Source organism: Cylas formicarius, unplaced genomic scaffold (assembly GCF_029955315.1).
Source record: "Cylas formicarius isolate icCylForm1 unplaced genomic scaffold, icCylForm1.1 PGA_scaffold_5__7_contigs__length_24384050, whole genome shotgun sequence".
NCBI classification, from domain to species: Eukaryota; Metazoa; Arthropoda; class Insecta; order Coleoptera; family Brentidae; genus Cylas; species Cylas formicarius.
The window spans coordinates 18,996,470-19,017,711 of NW_026844341.1; the positions used below are offsets into that span (position 1 = coordinate 18,996,470).

Genomic DNA, 21,242 nt, shown 5'->3' on the forward strand with positions numbered 1-21,242 from the left:
GCACACCTAAGACCTAAGTATGTCCAGTTCCTCGGGAGCGACATGCAGCCTCAGCTGCTTCTCGATAATCAGGTCCTGTATTTGGGCTAATTCGGCCGGTATATATATAGCAGCGTCTATGTAGAGAGCTTTCAGCCATGGACATTCCTCTACGGCTGAATAGTATACGTTGCGGCATGTAGTGGGGCTAAACAGGCTGTGCACGAACTGCAAGTACAGCCTCCAGGCCAATCCGCATCTCCTGGTGCACATGTCGCCCCTCGTAATCTTTTTAAACAAATTTGCCATGCGATTCTTATAACTGACGGTCAGCTCAAACCCGGATCCCGTTATGGTATCGGTCATATCTTTTTCCAGCTCCAGTTTGATCAGTTCAAGTATAAGTACGGCCGAGATGGTCGCAAAAGCCCTGCCCGACTGAAGCAATACATTCTGTATCTTCCACCAATCTGGGCCAGTACTCTTCACCATACTTTGCTCTTTGGCCAATATCGCTAGCAGGTACAAATTGTTCGGGAATGTTTCGATCGCTCTGAGCAGCACGTCGTCGAGAATTTTAAACATTCCACTGCCCGGGTTGTTTAGACAGTGTTTGAATAAAATGGCGGTGTAAAATTCGTATAAAACCTCGCGGTGCCAGCGGGATTCGTCCGAATACTTCTCTAAATACTCTAGGGTTTTCTCCAGGAAAGTGCCGCACTCTAGCGGGCCTTTTGAGAGAAACAAAAACCACCCGTTGCAAATAACCCAGTCGGTAAAAAAATCGGGAAGGAAGTGTTCTACCAGCGACCTCCTTCCGCTGAAATTGTCCATTAACTCCACAGAGAGCGATTTAAATTTCGTTTCGGCTTCCATCAGTAACCCCTTATTCACCGCTACGACGTTACGCTGCAAAACCATAGTAACTAGACGCCTCAGACCCTCATTCCTGGCGACGCCATCGTCACGCCTACTTTTAAGCGTCACCTCTACCAATGTTTTGTATAGGTAACACCGGCACGCTTGGGATTCGCTCCAATACTTGGAGACCCACTTGGTGCACGCGTTCATGCCCAACGCGGTTTCCAGGATCTTCTTGCATCCCTCGGGATTGTCCCATTCGCCCTCGATTAGCGCGTATTCCAAGTAGAACACTTCGTTGTTCCTATGCTCCTCTGTTTTCAGCAGGTTCTTGATGCCCGCCTTAATTTTTTTCTTTAAGTAGGGGGGCATCTTGAAGCGGCCCAATTTGTCCAGGATGACGAGGAGCCGCTGAAATCGAAACCACCACACCCTAACCGCGATTTGGTCCCGCCCGTTTAAGCAATCCGCGCAGTTCTCCATCACCGTCAACACAAAATTCAAGTACTGATCCTGCCCCGGGATAGTTTTCAGATATTGAGGTCCCACTGCTAATCTACAAACAAAAAATGACCATCTAGTGATTCTTTAAAAAAAAGAGGACTCACCCACCTGGCAGTGTCCTTTAATAAATTAGGGCTGACCGTGTCCACGGGATACAACGGCACGAACACCGGCAAAAGGCTCTCGACCGAGTCCAGACTCCACGGGACGTAGTCCAGCCCCAAATCTTGCATACTGCAGTGGCGACACGGCAACAGCGGAACCTAAAATATCACTATGCAACTGATTGTCAGTGGGAAACCGCGATCAACCTTAAGTAACGCCAAAATCGTGGCCACAAACTTAAACACATTCTCTGGCATCGTGATGGGCTGTATGAGCTCGACGACGTCCTCGGTAAACACTAACCGTTGAGGATCTTCGCACTGCTCGTCGCCTGAAACGGGCAGCCAATGACACGACTCCCTCAGTTTCTCAGTTCTTAGCCACAGTTCATGATGCGGCAGTTGAGAATTCAACACAATCTCTTCAAGTTCCAGCAGCTGCTTCTCCTCGAACTTAATCTCAATGTTAAATTTGTTTTTATCGGTGGGCGACAAATTCAATTCCAGATACATCTTCAGTAACGTCCAAAGCTGCTCGAGCAGACCGGCCTGTTTGAGAAACAGTCCGCACTGGTAAAGCATCCTCAAGATGCTCTCCTCCAAAACTTCTTTGTCGACTGTGGCGTTTCTTCTCAGTTGGTGTATAGTCGACAGACATTTTGAGTACAGAGCGACCACGGACGGAGTGTTACAATGGGACATTGAGCACTGCGTCGACTCTATGTAACCTTGCCATAGTATGATATTGCCTGCAAAAGTTTTGGTACTGACGATTGAAAACTTCACAATCACCGCGCACATTAAGATTGTTATTGATTTTACTTGAATGTTACTTATATATCTTACATGGATTTTCCATTTGAAGAATTTTTTGATTTTCTAAATTTCCTAAATGAAGAAGCGGTACAACAGCTTCATATAATATAATGAATATTTCGGCCCATACCGAGGACGATATGTTTCGCGCATATCGCCCATGGCTTGGTTTGACAAAAAAGAAATCTCAACCCTCAGTTATTGCCACTGCTATGCGCAAAAAAAAAACTAAAAGTACCAACCACTCACCTAGGTCTTTTTCTACCAATTTTTTTAACTGCAGTTGCAATTCGTCAGCGGGGAATGCACTGACCGCGACTTTCAACCTCTCCCGAAGTAACACCTCGCAGTTTGGATTGTGAGTCAAAGCTTTTTCTAAAATGGCAATTTTTCTTTCGGCCAACACCCGTTGCGCTTTCACTATACTTCCTTTTCTGTAGCTTTTCTCAAACTGGTACACGACATCTTGAAAGTCCACATATTTAAGCCACAGTTTCACATCTTCAGAGCGTTCTGCTAACTGTTTATTGAAAGTCTCTGTCTGTTTGGATAACTCTCCCTCCTCCTTAAACCCCCTAAAGTTAGCATCCTTTTCCGCGAACCCTGCAGTGTCTACATTACTTTTAGTTATGGGAGTTTCTTCTTTGTCTCCCTTTTCTTCATCAAAGATCAGCTTATAATAACGCTTAAATCTTCGTTTTTTCGACTTTATTCGCGTGCTGAGGTAATACGATACACGATATCGCGACACAGCAGGCCTCGAAATTGTATTAACGGATAAGTACTCATTTATTCTCTTGACATCAATTTCAAAACCCTCATATTCTTGGTCTTTGCTTTCTTCGACTGCCGATTTGTCCTTTACTTGTTTCTTTTCTTTCTTTTTACGTTTCCTTGCAGGTTTTACCGATTCTTTATCGGAATCGACAATTTCTAGAACTTCCGCATTTTTATGAACCGTGTAGCTGGAGTTTTCCAACCATTCCTGTTTCTCTTTGGACGAATCATTCTCATCTATCAATTTCGCTTCTTCAGCGTACGCAGGAAATAATGCCATATTTTTACAAAAAATCTCGCTTACCCAAAAATATATTCAAAACAAAGCCATATTTATAACAGGTTATGTTCAAAACTAATCCTTGTCAGGCGAACGCTCTAAACTGTGATGTCATAAAAAAAAAAACTGCGCCGTCAGCGCCCCCTGCTATAAACGCTTTTAACATGCGTACCATATCTCTCCACCCAACGCAAAAATTAAACGACTATTTATAGAATATTATATATTTACAAAGGCACGGACTAAATGTTATCAAATTTATCTGTTACAAAATTAGGTTACAATAGTTTACAAATAATATAAAAACTAACCAACTAAATAATTTATGGGCATTTTAGAAATCAGCGTCGGTGGTAAAAACGTTATCAGAGTCGACCACGCCCACTTTTTGATATTCGCCTACTTTTTTCTCAAAAAAATTGGTTTTGCCGCCAGTTGAAATGATATTCATAAAATCAAATGGATTCGTGGAATTGTAGCACTTCTCGCATCCCAATTCCATCAAGAGCCGATCAGCGACAAACTCGATGTACTGGCACATTGATTCACAATTCATACCAATCAGACTTACTGGCAAGGCGTCAGATAAAAATTCCTGCTCGATCGCTACAGCATCTTTAATGATGTCGGTGATCCTCTGCTTCGAAGGTCTCTGGACAAGATGGGAGAAAAGCAAGCAAGCAAAATCACAATGGAGGCCTTCATCTCGAGATATCAACTCATTGGAAAAAGTTAATCCAGGCATGAGACCCCTTTTCTTCAGCCAAAAAATTGAAGCGAAGCTGCCTGAGAAAAAGATACCTTCGACCGCGGCAAACGCTATTAACCTCTCGCCAAACGTAGAAGTTTTGCTGCTAATCCACTTCAAAGCCCAGTCAGCCTTTTTGCGCACACAGGGCAGAGTCTCAACTGCATTAAACAGAAAATCTTTTTCCTTTGGATCCCTGATGTATGTCTCAATCAACATACTATACATTTCAGAGTGTATGTTCTCAATGGCAATCTGAAAGCCATAGAAACAGCGCGCCTCGGTCGCTTGGACCTCTTGACTGAACCGCTCCACTAAGTTTTCATTGACAATACCATCTGAGGCGGCAAAAAACGCCAGTATGTGTGATATAAAGTGTCTCTCGTTGTCTGATAAACCATTCCAATGGTTTAAGTCTTGCGTTAGGTCCACTTCCTCAGTCGTCCAGAATGACGCCTCCGCTTCCTTGTACTTGGCCCAGATGTCCGGGAATTGGATTGGAAAAATAACAAAGCGGCGAGGATTTTCCTTTAGCAGTGGTTCTAATTCAGGATCAAATTGGGTATCGCCGCCCTCTTGAATTGATTTCCGTTTAGGGGTATCAGTGCCGCTATTTTGGATATTTGCCTTGCTGGGAGACAACACAATTTTTTCGGTCTTGGAGTAGAGCTCGTTCAAACTTGCGTTCTCTTTGTCGTACGCAGGCATTTTGATTTCAACAAACACTTAGCAGTAACACGACAAAACACTTCATCAAAGCACTATTCATTAATAGTGGCGCGAAATCGTAATCCACGCTTTTATAACCTCGCAAAATTGGCGGGAACCCAGCGAAGAACATCAATAACCAATCTGTAGTCTCAACCCACAGAACAAGAGTATATGGTCAACGTGTAAATCACGCTCTTATTACTTATTATTCGATTATTTGAAGAAAAGATTGTGTCATTCATTTTATATTTTTTGGGTAATGCATTCAAAATTAAAAAAAAAAGAAGTTTTCGCAAATGCGCATTGCAATTTTGTTTATAAACGACCAACTCACATTTTCTATTGGCTATCTCAACAAAATCTAGATAAAAAGATAAATAAATGAAAAATCCTCCACATTCGTTATTATTTTAAACATTTACAGTCTCTCATAATTTTAAGTTCTCTCTTCATCTAATTCGCCACCAGCGGCTTCCATGAGTTTGTATAGTTGCACAATCTGTTCATCCCTTAAATTATTCAAAAGATTTGGCGGCAAATCTGCTCCCAATTTATGAGCACTTTCGACTCCTTTAATTCCCAATTGTTTCGCCAAATTAACGGCGTAATTCTAGAACGAGAACACCTGGCCATGTTGCTCAGCAATTGAATCAATTCAATATCATACCGTCCACTCGGTCATAAAAATGTCGGCTTCGTGCGGTTTACAGTCCTTGTGCCTTCTGAATTCATCTCTTACGTAAGTCGATCCTATCAACTGCAGTTCTTCTGGCAAACCCCTGTTCAACCTTAGTATTAACTTGTATAGTATTTTTACTCCTTGTGTATGCGTTAGAGCCATTTCGAATATCGTTTTCACATATTTTTGCTGAAGAATTTTTCATAAATTGTTTACTAACGCTTCCAAACGCGAAAATACCACGCAAAACGCACATTCACTACTATGTTCATAACAGATTGCCGACAGAAACCACATAGGAAAGATTTGCTATGCAAAATATTAGGCATCGGCCGTGCTTTGCTGGTTGTCAACTATTCGACATCGATATTATTCTCTGGTTAGGGAATCTGGATTCTTCTTTTCCACAACTATCAAAGTCTAAACTTTGGAAAATCATCTGTAATTTGCCGCCAGATGCAAGTGCCAAGTATTCAGATTTTCCTTATATGCGTTTACAGTGGAAAGTTGTGTGAAAACACGTGCGAAACTATTCGGTACTTCGAAAATCAATAATCATGTAAGTGCTGTATGGAAAATTGTTGTTAAATTTGCTTGTTAGCTTGCTCAAATTTCAAACTCGTGCCACCTTTTTAAAGCACGGGGGGCGATATGATTTTTTAAAGCAAAAATTTAATTTGTTGAACGCTCGCAGTGGGTTAACATACTTGAATGATTTTATTTTCTTCTGAACAATGAATAAGGATGAAGGTAACCCTGACTTTATGTAAGTGTTTGTTTTGGTTGTAGGTGCATGTAAATACCAAAATTATTGGCTGGAACGTTTTCGACCATGTCCTGCCAAAACGTTTTGAAACCCATCGACGTAAACATAGACTACTCACCCCCAGCGAAACGCGCCAGGTTCGATGACGAGCCGGACGTTAGTCCCAAGAGTCTCTGGTCCAACGAAAAATTATGTTTAGGGGAATACGGTCCCGGGATAGGTCGTTTAGACTGCGATTTAGATGAAGTGACCACAGACGAGGACACCATATTTAGCAGGACCGAATCTGTGAGCATAGACGTGTCATGTGCATCGCTAACTCCCAACACCAAAGAGAAACAGCTCACTGTGCTAGAGTCGGTGCTCAGTCGAGATACCCTAGAGAAAATTGTGGTCGAAGACAAGTCTGAAGTTATAACCAAACCGATCCGGCCCTCGAATAGAACGAGCTACTTTGACATTCTATCCGACGAAGTCATATTGCACATTCTAAAATGGTTACCGAAGAGTTACCTGTCGGATATAGCGTTGGTGTGTAGGAGGTTTTACCGACTCACTCAGGACGAGAGCCTGTGGACTCGTATGGATTTGGGTAACAAACACTTTCGACCCGGAGATCTGGGTAAAATCCTCAGCAGGCAAGTGGTTGTATTGAGAATGGCAAAGTCGAAAATTATGGACAATGTGATAATGCCCAACTGCAAAGCCTATTCGCCTGACTTTCAGGTGCGCCTCCTTTATTTGGACTTGAGCATGGTTCACATATCCCTAGAGGGATTAACGACATTATTCAGCAAGTGCAAAAGGCTGAGGAAATTGAGTTTGGAGAATGTGCCCGTCAACGATGAGGTCCTCCTCGCGTTGTCGTCCAACAGGGATATCGAGGTTATAAATTTTGCGATGTGCACTGGCATTCAACAAACAGGACTGAAACATCTGCTAGGCAATTGCAAAAAAATACGCGAATTGAACTTGGGCTGGACCTACTTGAACCAAGACAGCATACAGTATATTTGCGAAAGTTTACCATCGACCGTCGACAGGCTCAACATGTCCGGTTGCCGAAAACTGCTTCTGGACAAACACGTTCAAAGTCTGGTCGCGAGGTGCCCCAGACTCCGCGAATTGGATCTGTCCGACTGTACCTCCATTACCGGGGACTCTATTACCGAAATTTCCTCGCTGGACGAATTAAATTTCTTAGCGCTGTCCAGGTGCTACACAATCTCCTACAAAATGTTAGTCCGCTTAAAAAAATTGAAGAACTTGTCCTACCTGGACATACATGGAGGCTATATCGACGCGGACGAACTGAAAACAGTGCAGTACGACTTGGGCCATAGGGTGCAGATTAATAAGTTCAGGTTCAGCTCGGTCGCCAGGCCTACGGTCGGCATGCGCAAGTCGAGCATTTGGAACATCCGAGTTCGAGACTGATCGGCAGTATTTCATCAGTTTGGGTAGTCATATGTGTAGGAATGTTTGGTGCTTGTCGGAACGGGGATGATTTTTTTCTAGGCTTCAGCGTCGTTTTTTTTTTGGTAACCTTAACGCTCAAGACTGAATTTTTGTTCTCATACGCGGTTTTATCCACTAAACGCATACTTAATTTGTTTGTAGTTTTAAATTATTTGTCTTTCATACATTAAACGTCGCTCAATTCGATACGTTTGTTTCCTTGACCGCGTGAGACCCGAGGCTCCCCCAGTGTAGTATTATTGAAAAGTGAGACATTTTCCTTACGTTGTTCTTGTATCATGTCATTGAAATTGTAATTGAATTTGGGGAAATATCTCGGAAAACATCCGATTGCTCCCAAACCCGTGCGGTAAAATCCCGGAAATGTCCGAAGTGGCTCGGATCCGAGAAACGAAACTGACGTGGTAAAGTGACGTTTCCCGCACGCTAGATCACAGACGGAAGTAGAAAATTAGTATATTATGCAAGAAGTGCGGTAAGCGGCATTTGACTCACGAGTTTATTTGACACGAGCGGAGCAAGTTTTTAATAAACTAGTGAGTTAAAAAGTTTACCGAACGTGTTGCATACTATACTTTTTCTACGACCGTTAGTTGTTGGGTACATTTTCGCAAAACAACACGAATACATTCACCGACATGACCGTCAGAATTGACAAACGTCAAAATTCAAAGCGTGGGAAATATCTCCGAAAACATCCGATCGCTCCCGGAAATGTCCGAAGTGACTCGGATTCCTGGGAAACGAAATTGACATGATAAAGTGACGCTTCCTTACCTCACGCTAGATTGTGTTGCTCTCTTACATCATTGGTCCGTTCCAAGTAGTTTGATGAGTTACTTAATTGGTTTACATAAAAATTAAATAAAGCAAGTGGATCGGAAATCAAACATTCAAGGTCGTTTATTCTATAAAACTTTTATTAAAATTAAAAATATAATACAAAGCATCGGCCATTTAAACTAAAAAATAGAACACCGAGCGTGAGCCGAAGGCTTTTTGGAAGCTCGGTCAGCGCCGCTCAACGATAACTAACTAAAAGAAAACTCATAGTATTTCCTAATCAGTACTTTTTACAAAAATAAAAGAGAGACACGAAAATCGGGCGCGTAACTTACACAACATAAATAAAATATAAAAAAAAGCCGAACAGGGCGTCCACGATATCTACAGAATGAAAGCCGTTAATCGGCTTTCCCTGGGTAGCGTCTATCGACGGGGGTTCCTTGAGAGATAGAGAGCAACGAATTCCAACACCCCGTTCGGTGCTTTGAAAGACATCGTTTCGGAATGTGCGTTTTTAGGTTTATTTACTGGAAGATTCTCGTGAAATGTCAATGAAATATCACTACAAGTTATATATTTTTTCTAATAAAAAAAAAAAACACTTTAAAATATAGCCGTCTAAATAACGGCATCACAGACGTTGCTAGAAAAGTTCGCCTTCGAAAAATTAAAAAGAAAATCTTCGTCGGGAGACGATATATACAATGCTTCCGGGATAAGGCTTTACCACACCTCTGAAAGAAAAAATTCCACAACACTTTTCTTTAAAATATGGGTTAAAACTATTTCAGATACCTCACTTTTTGTGAAAAATTTGCATATTGGCAAGAAATTTCGTTATACTAGGACACCAATCAGAATTGCTAATTATTAATTAATTATGGTGCAAAAAAAAGGTGCGTAAGAATTAGTGCACACCAGATGCTATGCTAACGATTAAGTTTTGTTAGCAGAGAGAGCTTTACAAAAGCAATTATAGCCTGGTTATAAATACAATACCAGTGACAACGATCATAGTGATTTATTGGAGGTGGAGAAACTATAAAGCCAAAGACGGAAAAGGCAACGAAGATATCTCAAGTAAAATAGGGACCACCAAGAAGCTAAGATGATGTACATGATGGTTAGCAAAAAACCTAAACCATCGCGAAAATTTTGTAATTGACTAAAATAATTTTGCCTCAGAGATGTGACGCCAGATCACAAAAAATATGCCATATGATATGAGAAGTAATTCGCAACATTAAAGTGCACTTTATTATAGAGTTTCTCAGGAAAAAACAATCCGAGTTCTTATCCAGGACGTGCGGTATACTCGAGTCCGACGAAAATAAAAGAAAAACACATTTTCTGTTTTTTTCGAAAGCGACCCTCCCTGCAGCTGTTCACCGGAAAGTCGCGAGTCGGAAAACTATACAGGAATACTTTTTGGCCCCTCTAGACGACGTTTTCCGTGAAACTGCAGATCCCGAGATAAAGTATTCAATATAAATCTGTCGCTTAATAAAGTTTCCCTAACGTTAAAATATAAATCTAACTATTTACACAATAATTAACCAACAGTGTTCAAGGCACAATAATATGGATAAAAGGTGCTATACGGGGCGTGCTATCCTCGCTTCGTATCGTCTCGATTTTCCTTAACCCTTACGAAATGAACGATTTTTGACGATTTTTTATCCAGTGGCGTGCGAAAGATGAATTGTTGTTAATTTAAATTATAAAAAAAAATAAAAATCGCTTTAACGATACGAAGCGACGTCCCCAGCGCCCCCCCTGTTTAAAAATATCATAAAAAATATTGGATTTCTAATCGTAATAAATATCGCGATATTTTTCCGCTAAATAGTAGTACTTCATGGACCGGGGCGATTTAAGTGTGAATAAATAATTTCCTTTCGCGCCATCTTTGAGCCGCAACAACACAACTCGTATAATACAAAAATACAAAAAAAAAAGATCCGTTGAGACCAATCAGTTGTATGAAAGCCGCGAGTCCTCGAAAAAAACACTCTCAGATAACAAACTTCGCACCACCACCATCACCACGTTCACAACGTTCAAATGTAGATGGCGTCCGAGCCCTTGTTAGTCTGGTGTCCGCCGACGCTAGACGCTGCAACGTACGTCGCCGTATTGGGACTTGCCACGTTTTCCGACCAATCGGAATTGCAGGAACGTGGCGAGCTCGAGGACCAATGCCCGGGACTCTCGGGACTCGGTGTCGGAAAGTTGTCGGGCAAGAGGTGATCCGAGTGTTGAGAGGGCGGCGTCATGTAAAAGTTTTGCTGCTGGAATTGTTGCGCCTGCTGGTGTTGCTGCTGTTGTTGCTGCTGTTGCTGGGTCTGTTGCATCGCTTGCACGGCCGCGCCCATGCCCGCCGCCGTGTAAGGGAGAGGCATCTCGAGCCCGGTCTGGCTGAAGTCGAACCCCATTTGGAGGTTTTGAGTTTGGGGAACGCCCCCGTGCTTTTGCTGGGTGGCGGCGCGCATCGCCGCGATGTGGGTGGGGCTCGTCGGTAACGAGGGTCTCGTCTTTGCCGGCGACGGTGACCCGTTGTAGCTGGAAGCGGAAAAACGTCGGGTATAGATTGGTTCGACCTAAAGTTGCCATTTTGACTGTAATATCGCTTTCTAAATAGGAGTATTCTTTCTGTATTCGACATACAATGTGCTTCATAGGTTCCTAAGTTGTATGTACCTAACTACCTTGGTTAAAATAAAGGTCACTTTTTGAAATTCCATTTAGAATTTTGCATAGTTTAGGCAGAAATTGAGACTATGTGTTTTTTTTTCACATTTTGCAAGTTATGTTGTAGAGGCATTTTTATGTGAAGCGTATTAAGAAAAGGCAAAAGCAATTCTGATAAGGTGTCAAGGGGATTTTATAGATGTACAGACACCACCAGATAATAAATGAAAGAAATGATAAATTTGTTGTATGGTACTAAAAACAAAAACTGCGTCAGAAGTAGCAAAACAACTTATGGACATTTTCACTCGAATCCAGATATTCAAAATATGCTGACAACCAAACAACCAGGTGGTTAGAACTGATGAAAAATAAAACTTTTCATGAGAGTAAAAAGCAAACTCCCTATTCGGTACAAGAATGAAATTGGGTTTGAAAACATAAAATTTGCCTATGGAATCTTTTGAATAGCTGGGAACACAAGAAGAGATAGAGCAATTAATAGAACCACATAGAATAGGCAAATTGTAGATAAAGATGGAACTGTTTTAAACGAGAAGAAAATTTTAATTGATAATGCTAGAAAGAAAACAAGGGAAATTTTTGCAGCACAGAACACTTTTTAGCGTCAGCGGTAATAGCCAAGTTGAACACCACTCAAGTCTCTCTGCAATACGTCCGCATGCGTTGAAGGATTTTCAAATAATTTAGTGGGAGCGCAAATCCACGGTATACGCTAAGAATAGCACTGGTCCCAGCATCGATCCCTGGGGAACACCACTAGGCACGTTTTGTGACAGTGAAAAAGCGTTACCGTTAAGTTTTAATAACAAGTGTCGATGTGGCACTTTGTTGAAAGCGTTGCTGAAGTCGAGGTAAATAAATCCACCGGATCACCTAGTCAAGAGATAATGTCCAGTGATTTCATATGACTGATCTGCCGGGAACAAAGCCATGCTGCGATGTAGGTATAACATGGAAGTCGATCAAAAACGGTAACAGCTGATTTACTACAAGGCGTTTAAAAACATCGAACTTCTCACCCTTTTTACAAATCGTTGTTTAATCGGTGTTAATCTCTTTTAGGATTTTACTGGAAATTCCATCAGGTCCGGAAGCAGAATATTCTTTTAACTCAGAAAGAGTTTTTTCACGTCATCTTGGTCAAAGTGAATGTCTTCTAATAAATCTAGACTTATAGGTCATAGGCGCTAGGTCAGCAGGTTCATCAGCAAAATAAGAGGCAAATTCATTTGAAATGAAGTCCTGGTTATAGGAGACCTCTCCCGAGGTATCTCTAATAACAGACGATACGTGTTGTCTGACATGGGAATAAAACGCTTTGGGCCGACTTCGCCTCTCTAATCTCCAAGGATAAACTATTAGAGACTCTTCTGTGCAAAGCAAAATCGGAAGCAGAGCCAGAGGCCTTGAATTACGTTTTATTTGATTGAACAAATGTCCAGTTAACCAAGGTTTTTTAGAATTGAACTTAACTTTGATTCCCATCGTATTGGTCTTGAAGAACTAGGACGAAAATTGTATTCATCAATATTGATTGGGATCGCAACCTACGACGTATTACATACTATGCAAAAAAAAGTATGTTTTGTTTGTCATTAAATTTTTTAATTAAAATAACTAATAATAATAAAAGTAATAAATGTAAGTAAACTTTTTGTACTATATTTAAATATTTTTTTTACTGCAACAATATTTTAAATTTATTTGTATTCCAGCTTTTCTTAAAACATGAAGGAAGATTACACATTTACCAAAACGTGAAATGTAGACGTTTTACGGTAAAAGCGTACATTTACCGTTAACACCTATATGGTTGACCCTGAACCCTCTATGCTATACTACTTATGGATGGATCTGAAACCGCGTTAGCCATACTACTAAGACTTACCCTTGAGGAGACAACGACATATTGCTCTGCACCGAATGGGGCGGGGACTGATTCGAATAGGGCGGGCTGAGGGTGTTCGCTTGCATCTGTCTCTGTTGCATCATTAGCGCGTCTTGCGCCTGAAATATGTTGAACGCGCTGTAGTTGTTGTCCAACGTGAACTGGAGCGTGCTCTTCACGACGTCCTCGTAGCTAGGCGGCTGCTTGCTGGCTGCAACACGAATCACACTTCCAACGAACCGCTCCGTAAATGTCGAGACCCGTGCCTTACCCATAAGGGACTCCAGACCCTGGGCGGTTAAGCCCATATTCGAGTACAAGGACGTGGCGTCGTAAGGACTCGGCAGATTCGTCATCGGCGATTCGACGGGACTCAAAGTCGAGCCCACCGAGTCGGCGCTCTGAGGCGGCATCTCGCCGATCTGGGCCACGCCCCCCTGAGCCTTTTTGTTGTTGTTGTTCGACCTTTTGATGCTCGCCTTGCGTCGCACGCTGCCGTTGCCGTTCTGTCCCAGGGGATTGTCGATACCGTCTTGGGGACTGGTGGGTCCTGCCGCTTTGGCAGGTCGTTTCGATTTCTGCCTTTTGGGAACGATGACGGTAGGTTGCTGGAGCATGTGCCCGCTAGTCGCTAAATGAGAGAACGTCAATCGGGTACCGATTGGTTGACCTTAGGGCTTTACTTACTCATGATTTGATTATTGGACACGACGCTGACCATTTGAGGACTCCTGGGTACGTGCTCGTCGAGCAATCGCACGATGTCGTGATGGAGACGCTCGCTGGCTATGTCCCTGGGCAGCCTGTCCATGTGATCGGTGATTTCTCGGTTCGCGTAGGCCTCGAGAAGGGCTTTGCACGTCTGATAGGAACCCTCGCGAGCTGCCAAAAACAGTGGCGTCTCGTCTTTGTCGTCTTGGGCGTCCCTGTTAGCACCGTGTGCGAGCAATATGTTGACGGCCTCTACGTTGTTGACCGCTGCGGCCCAGTGGAGGGCCGTCTTGCCGGAGTTGTCGGCCGCGTTGATGTCGGCCTCGGCACTGATCAAATCTTGGACCATCCCTTCGATCGCGAGTCTGGCGGCCAGAATGAGCGGAGTGGTGCCCTCGTTCATTCGGGAATTCAGGTTGGTCGCCCTGTTTCTCAACAGGATTTGGAACACGCCTGCGGAACAGGAAAAGTGGGATTAGTTTCTTAGCTAAGAAAATATTTCGCATCATATGATTTAATGTCAGAAACAATTCAAGAGTACAGGGGAAAAAGATGATGTTCCAAAAAACTTAATTCTCAGTAATTGCGATTTTTATTTAGGAAGACTACTCTAGAACATGGTAAAGGAAAATAGGATTTTGGAATATAATTGTTGCTAACTTGAACTAAAATACTTTTTTACAGAATATACAAAAAATATATAAATTGTCAATCCAAAAGTATAAAAAAGAAACTGTGATTCCAATGCAGGTCCATAATCTATTATTGTAATCTTATCAATGTGGTACTGCTGTAAAAAAATCCTGAATCTTTTTAGATGTTGTTAGGCCTTGAAATTGAAAACACTTTTCAGGTAGCGAAAGTCTTTTTCTTTTTTTGTTTATGACGAGGGTGATTTTCGGTTACAGTTAATTCTTTGATTGGCCTTGAAGGAAAAAATAACTTTAACAGGGCTTGGTTTTGTTCGGCAATCCCTTAAAATTGCATTCCATTCTTGAGGCAGTTCTGCTTCACTAAATAAACAGGAAAAACCATTTTGATTGTGTCAAGTCTTGTAACAAAATGAACAATATAATGTAACGTGAAATTTTGTAAGCTTCTTGACATCAAAATCCAGATGGTTAAAAATGTAATCCCATAGCAATGAAGGAACATCATCAGCACCCTTTTTTCCTAAAACTTCAGTATAAGTATAGAAAAGAGCTTCAGAGGTTGAAAATGTAGAACGAAAGTTGTCTACGATAATACGTGTCATTAGTTGTAATATACGGCAGATTAAGATTTTTTGAAAATCCATTAAAATAGCTTTCTTGGTTTTGTCTTTTTGAGCATCAAGCCTAGCAGCTTTTTTACGTTTATAAAACTTGTCTGCTTTTTTTAAATGTACTTCTTCTTCAACTTGCAAGCTTCGCAGTTGTGTATGTAACTGCAATGCATTGTGATCATTTGCACTTTGATTATTTTTTTTACGTCAATTTTTACTTTCAATTCATCGCATGTACAATATCTATATTTCTCTATATTTTTCATAAGAAACTAATTTATCTGGATATTTTTCTTTGTATATAGAGTACATTTTCTTAATATTGACCTTTGTTGTTTTAGCCATAGTGAGACTATCTACTCTTAAAACATCTAATGTTTTCCATGGCCGAATCTGTTAGTTTTCCAGAAAATCGGTTAGGTCTGGAAGAGTGTTTCTCTTGCATATCTAATGGCGCGGAACCCTATGATTTCAATACGCCTTTTTGCAGTTATGCCATGTAAGGTTAATTTCACAAAGTTCGTTGTTTTTTAACAATCTCACCTCATAAGTATACGAAAATGAATGACACTCAGCTTCATCTTTAGATTTCCTGGAACGATGGCGTGGTACAGGTTTACACCTTATTAAACCACTCAGATCATAACTTCGTAGTTGATTCAACTTAGACACGATAGTGCTTATAATCGGCTGCAGTGAGATTTTGAAAACATTTAAGTTTTGAACATTTCCAGGCTTGTCCAGTTTGATGACTACTTAAGGGTAACTTTTTAGTTACATCCTGGATTCGTTCATAGGATTTTCTTTTCCTTGTTCTTTATTGCTAGGCCATTATTCAACATCAAGAAATACACCACAAAACTTTAAAAATAGAATAATCAATAATTACACCAATAAACTGTCATATTTCTTGCGAAAAACCACTGGTACCTTCATCTTTTTTGCCCACTGCCATACATTTTAAATTCTGTATATCTTTGTACTGTATTATATTATACAAAAAACTGTTAGTTTTATTTGGGAAAAATTACTCTTCAATTGTATAATTTCATACAGTATCAAAAATCGTGCGCAATGCGCATTCGCACTAAGCGACTTTCCAGGAACATTTCTCAGACCTCGCCTAAACTATCTACTCACCCAGCGCGTCCGCAGCAACTGCCGCGTGCAGCGGCGTGCGTCCCGTATTATCTTGGGCGTTGGCATCGGCCCCGTGGTCCAGAAGTCGTTTGGCCAGATCCGCTCGGGCGTATCGGGCGGCCAAATGCAGTGGCGTCTCTCCCGTTTTGTCCACCGTCGCGGTCAGGTCGGCGCCGTGCGCCAAAAAGTCTTGGATGACGGCTCCGGCGGCGTCGTCCTCGTCGTCCTCCCCCGTATCCATCCCCCCGCCCCTGACAGCCGCCACCATGATGGGCGTCAAACCGCACGGTCCACGGGCGTTGATGTCGTGATTGTTTTCGCCCTGGGGCGGGGTCAGCATGGCGGCCGGCCTGATGTCGGCCGCTTCCAAGTGAGTTTGGGTCCAACGAGGCTCCGCCTCCTCGTAGTCGGTGATGGCGGTGTGATCGCTCGCGTAGCCCGGCTCCACCCCTACTCTGCCGCGTTTCGGAGGCAGCGGGTAGCTGGGATAGCTGTCGTCGTCAGAATATTGAGACACGTGCCCGCCGTGCTGCGAGTCCAGTTCCATTCCGGGAATCGAAGCGTTCTTGGAGAGGTTACGTAGCTCCTGACCTTCGGGCCCGCGTCTTCTGGAACTGGCGGTTAGATCCTGGCTCGTTTTTGTTTTGGTTACGTCGAAAACTATCTCGAAGGCGACTTAGAAGGAGGCGGAGAAGCTGACGAAGACGCGTTCGAGACAGTTTTGCACAAAATTCGTCCTTACCTTCTCCGGGTACCCGAGTTGGTCCGAAGGAACCCTTCCGGGAACCACGTGATGCCCGACGCCCGTTTCCGCTGAGTCTGGATGACGACGAAAATAACGCCCGACAAGCAGATGACCAGCAGGATACCCATGACGACGTACTTGCCGTTGGTCGAGGCGGGCACGTCGTCGTCGAAATCGGACGATCCGTTCACTTGGTAAATGGGGAACGACTGCGACAGCGTGTGTTTGGACGCTTTGGCAGCTAGGAACTCGGCCGCCGCGCTCGCCGTCTGGAAACAGTACTCGAGGTTCTCCGAGAATGAGGTGCATCTCCTGTTGTCGATCTCCAGGTACACCTTAACCCCCGACTGCGCTTGTTCCGTGAACGCGACGTGGTGCTTGCGTTTGAAGAAGTCGTCTTCCAGACCGGTACGGGTGTTGCCCACCCACGGGTATATCATGTCGTTGTCTAATTGGTCTTTTTTCACGCGTACCGTCGTCCTCAGTTGGTGGCTCGTGTCGCGCAAAAACGCTACCAAATTCTTCTTGAACGCTTGCATGTCCATGAGCACCACCATCGAGATAACGCCGTCGGCCAGTTCGGGCGGTTCCTTCTCGCAATCCAGACCGTCCCAGTTGCACTCGGCGTTGTTGCATCCGTAGTCGCAGTGTCCGTTCGCGTAGTGCTTCTGACAGTACGCGTCGTAGATCGGGTTGCACGGTTGCAATTTCTTTTCGCAATCGCGACCGTCGAAAAGGCACTGCGGCGTGTTGCATTCCTCGTTACATACGCCGTCGCCGAAATGCTCCCAACACTTGATGGGGGCGGTACAGTTCGCCCAAGGGTTGATGCCTAAAGAGCAATCGTTGCCGTCGAAGTCGCACGCGTACGTGTTGCATTCTTCGTCGCAGCGCCTGTTGCCACGTTTCAACGGGCACTTGTTCTGGATACACTGTTGCCGTTGGCGCTCGAGGTCGCGCTCGTAGAACGCGTTGAACGTCTCCTGCGACTTGGCGGGTTTGCCCAAACCCCCCGCCGCGTTCCTGTCGTAGATCTCGCAGTTTTTGCCGGTGTATTGGGGCGGGCAGTAGCAGTCGTAGTCGCCGAGTTTATCCTGACAGATGGCGTTCGGGTGCTGGCAAGGGTTACCGTCGCATTCGTTCAGCGAGTCGGTTTCGCAGTTGACGCCGGTGGTGCCGACGGGACAGTCGCACACGTAGCCTTCGTCGTCGGATATCCTACAGATGCCGCCGTTAAGGCAAGGGTCCGAGTCGCAGTCGTAGCCGCTGAACTCGCAATTTTTGCCGTAGAAACCCTCCTGGCACGTGCACTTGTGACCTTTGTGGATGGTGGTGCAGACGCCCCCGTTTTGGCAAGGCGAAGCGGCGCAAAAGTTGACCTTTTTCTCGCAATGGCGGCCCATGTAGCCGGCCTTGCAGTTGCAGTGGTAGTCGTTGACGAGTTGGACGCAGTCGAGGGTGCCCGGGTTCGAGCACGGGTTCGACAGGCACTCGTTGATGTCGCCCTCGCATCGTGGACCCACGAAACCTGCGGAATACGGGTTGTTGAACGGAGTTTCCTTCCAGGAAATTGATGGTTGCGGCAATCCCCAGTCTCGTAATTTTAAAAATAGAAAGAAAGTCACTAGGTTGGACATCGGACATCTCGGACCTGGAAAGTCCATTCATTCCCAATTTTGATTAAGGTTAAGAGGTTAAGAGAATAAAAGTACCTTAGGAAATGGAAAATGCAATAAGCGATATGCATATACGATTAATAATACAGGAGCGATGGGGAGGAGAACACATCTACAATACAACGTTGTCTTGCAGAGCAACCAGAAAGAACAAGCGTCATTTAGTTTTGGAAGGCAAATAAGTGAGCACTAGAAGTAGACTCATGAAGAAACTTTCAAATAATTTCTTGATTTCTATATTTTTGGACAACGCAGGAGCTGTCTACGACTATAATGGCATGGTGTTTGTCATTCAGGAGAAAGTGATTTATGATTGGGAAATGTCATCCTCAGATGGTGATAAAATGCGGGTTTTCTCTGTTCAAATCTTGTAAAACAATATTAAGTCTTTCTCTTATCACTTGTAAACTTTCAGGCCTATTATAATAAATTTTATTTTTTAGGTATTTTCACAAGAAATGTCACAAGGATTCAGGTCGGGGCTGTTGGCAGGCCATTTGATAGCTCCTTGCCTACCTATCCAAACTCCATATTTATTATTTAGATAATCGGTAACCGGTTGGACATTATGTGGAGGTGAGCCATCTTGATGCCAAATTAAATAATTCCTAACTGGCACATTTTCTGTTCTATTTCTGTTGCAAGGAAATTTAAATATCATTGGCCATTCAAGATTTTTTCATAGATAATTGGCCCGACCACCATATTGTTCACTGCCCGCATTCAACTTTTATATTTATATTTTTTTTTGTCTTTCAAAATTAACCCTGGAAGTGGGTGTCAAAATATAATGAATAATCCAGTCCAGAACTATTGTACATATAATATAATTGATTATATCCCATATATAACCTACCAGAGAAAGGAAGTTTAACTGACATCAAAAATTACAAAAAATACATCTGAGTGCAATTGGATCCTACTAAATGAATAATGTTTGTGTATAGAGTATGTAGAATGTATTTAGTTGTGTTGACGTCGTTTTACTACCTTTTATTAAATAAAGATATTTTATTATTAGTATTATTATTATAAACAAAAGACACAAACTATTGCCATGAATTTATCAAAAAAAAAAATTAAGAGCAACGGATTACAATTAAACTTACCTGGCGGACATTTGCATTCGAACCCTCCCACTTTGTCGACGCAGGTGCCGCCATTGTGGCACGCGTCCGAACTACAATCGTCGTGGTTAATCTCGCAAAGGTAACCGAGGGTGCCCGACGGACACGAGCACAAGAAATTATCCACCAGATCGTGGCACGTGCCACCGTTCTGGCACGGATTCGGCTGGCAATCGTCTACGTTGAGTTCGCAGTTCTGCCCTTGGAAACCCTTCGAACATTCGCACGAGTACGACCCGATCAAATCCCGACAGGTGGCGCCGTTCTGACACGGCGCCGTCTCGCATTCGTTGATCTCCTTCTGACAGTACGACCCGGTGTAACCTTCCTTGCAATGGCAACGATGGGAGTTGCCGATCGTCTCGCACGTGCCGTTATTACATAGGACTTTCCAGGGGACGCCCTTCCTCGCGGCCGCGTCTTTGCAGCTCACCATTTCGACGTCACATACTTTGCCGGTCCACCCTGGACCGCACGTGCACTGATATTGGTTCTTGATCTGGTGACACGTGGCTTGGTTCTCGCACGGATCTGTCGCGCACCAATCCACGTACTCGCCGCAGTCCTTGCCCGTGTACCCGTACGGACAATGGCACGTGTAATGGGTGGTGTGGTCCTGGCAATTGGCACCGTTCCTACACGGCGAGCTGTCGCAGAGGTTGATCCGGTTCTGGCAATTGGAACCGGTATAGCCCGGCTTGCACGTGCAAGTGTACGAGTTGATGCCGTCTATGCACGTGCCGCCGTACATGCAACTGCTCTCGGTGCAGTCCTCGTCGTTGGTTTGGCAGTTGGTGCCGGAGAAACCCAACGGACACGTGCAAGTGTAAGAGGCGACGTATTGGTTGCAAGTGGCTCCGTTCTTGCACGGGCTGGATAGGCACTCGTCCACGTCGATCTCGCATTGTTTGCCCTCGAAACCGCTGACGCAGAGGCACATGAATTCGCCGATACCGTCGAGGCACGTGCCACCGTTCTGGCACGGGACTGAAACACCAAGAGTTAGATGGTTTGAGAATAAATGCAGCTAAATGGAGGCTCTATGAATTGGGACGGAGAAGCAAAGGTTATGATAACCAATCATAATGGAATTCGGATGGATCCATCGCACATGGCGGACGTTTGTTCCAGCTCGGTTCCAAAAATGTTAGAAATCGATTTTAAAATGGCGTCGTTCGAGAAAATGTTGTTCAGTACATCTTTTAATTGCATTGTTAGAGGCGTAGTGTCTATAGTTTTGTGAATCAGTGCTTGCTTTGAGTGAATTTCTATGGATTTGTATTCCTCCGTTTCCGGAATCTTGTATTCACCCTGGTATCCAGGCCAGATGAGATCTGATAGATGACTCGGTCGTCGCAATTACTAAGAAGTTATCCCACTATATGAACATGTTAATAAACCTGGAGGATGATGGAATAGTCCAGACACTTTGTGGAGTGGGCAGAATTGGTCACGAGTTTGGGGTGTATTTAGAATCTGATATTCC

General features: G+C 43.6%; 5 protein-coding genes across 5 annotated transcripts in view; 1 reads left to right on the plus strand and 4 right to left on the minus strand.

The window, feature by feature from the left end:
- Nucleotides 1-6: 6 nt before the first annotated feature.
- LOC132701966 (nuclear exosome regulator NRDE2) lies at nucleotides 7-3,449 on the minus strand. The gene is made up of 4 exons (XM_060670327.1): nucleotides 2,514-3,449; nucleotides 1,656-2,197; nucleotides 1,453-1,607; nucleotides 7-1,396 (listed from the first exon to the last, which is right to left on the minus strand). The coding sequence occupies exons 1-4, from the start codon at nucleotides 3,319-3,321 to the stop codon at nucleotides 7-9; spliced, it is 2,895 nt and encodes a 964-aa protein (XP_060526310.1). The 5' UTR covers nucleotides 3,322-3,449.
- An 89-nt stretch (nucleotides 3,450-3,538) lies between these two features.
- LOC132701971 (ribonucleoside-diphosphate reductase subunit M2 B) lies at nucleotides 3,539-4,786 on the minus strand. Its single transcript, XM_060670332.1, has one exon. The coding sequence runs from the start codon at nucleotides 4,775-4,777 to the stop codon at nucleotides 3,656-3,658; it is 1,122 nt and encodes a 373-aa protein (XP_060526315.1). The 5' UTR covers nucleotides 4,778-4,786; the 3' UTR covers nucleotides 3,539-3,655.
- A 324-nt stretch (nucleotides 4,787-5,110) lies between these two features.
- On the minus strand, nucleotides 5,111-5,746 carry LOC132701970 (succinate dehydrogenase assembly factor 3, mitochondrial). The gene is made up of 2 exons (XM_060670330.1): nucleotides 5,448-5,746; nucleotides 5,111-5,390 (listed from the first exon to the last, which is right to left on the minus strand). Exons 1-2 carry the CDS (start codon nucleotides 5,619-5,621, stop codon nucleotides 5,217-5,219), a joined length of 348 nt encoding a protein of 115 aa, XP_060526313.1. The 5' UTR covers nucleotides 5,622-5,746; the 3' UTR covers nucleotides 5,111-5,216.
- Nucleotides 5,747-5,858: 112 nt separating this feature from the next.
- Nucleotides 5,859-8,328, plus strand: LOC132701968 (S-phase kinase-associated protein 2). The gene is made up of 2 exons (XM_060670328.1): nucleotides 5,859-6,018; nucleotides 6,249-8,328. Exon 2 carries the CDS (start codon nucleotides 6,292-6,294, stop codon nucleotides 7,660-7,662), a length of 1,371 nt encoding a protein of 456 aa, XP_060526311.1. The 5' UTR covers nucleotides 5,859-6,018; nucleotides 6,249-6,291; the 3' UTR covers nucleotides 7,663-8,328.
- Nucleotides 8,329-10,219: 1,891 nt separating this feature from the next.
- LOC132702421 (neurogenic locus Notch protein) overlaps nucleotides 10,220-21,242 on the minus strand; it is a 96,962-nt gene continuing 85,939 nt past the window's right edge. The window contains exons 11-17 of the mRNA XM_060671014.1: nucleotides 19,739-20,743; nucleotides 16,951-18,481; nucleotides 16,209-16,816; nucleotides 13,781-14,257; nucleotides 13,365-13,724; nucleotides 13,094-13,304; nucleotides 10,220-11,052 (exon numbers count right to left, since the gene is read on the minus strand). Of these exons, the coding sequence (XP_060526997.1) occupies nucleotides 10,551-11,052; nucleotides 13,094-13,304; nucleotides 13,365-13,724; nucleotides 13,781-14,257; nucleotides 16,209-16,816; nucleotides 16,951-18,481; nucleotides 19,739-20,743 (4,694 nt within the window). The 3' untranslated portion in view covers nucleotides 10,220-10,550. The remainder of the gene's footprint in view (nucleotides 11,053-13,093; nucleotides 13,305-13,364; nucleotides 13,725-13,780; nucleotides 14,258-16,208; nucleotides 16,817-16,950; nucleotides 18,482-19,738; nucleotides 20,744-21,242) is intronic.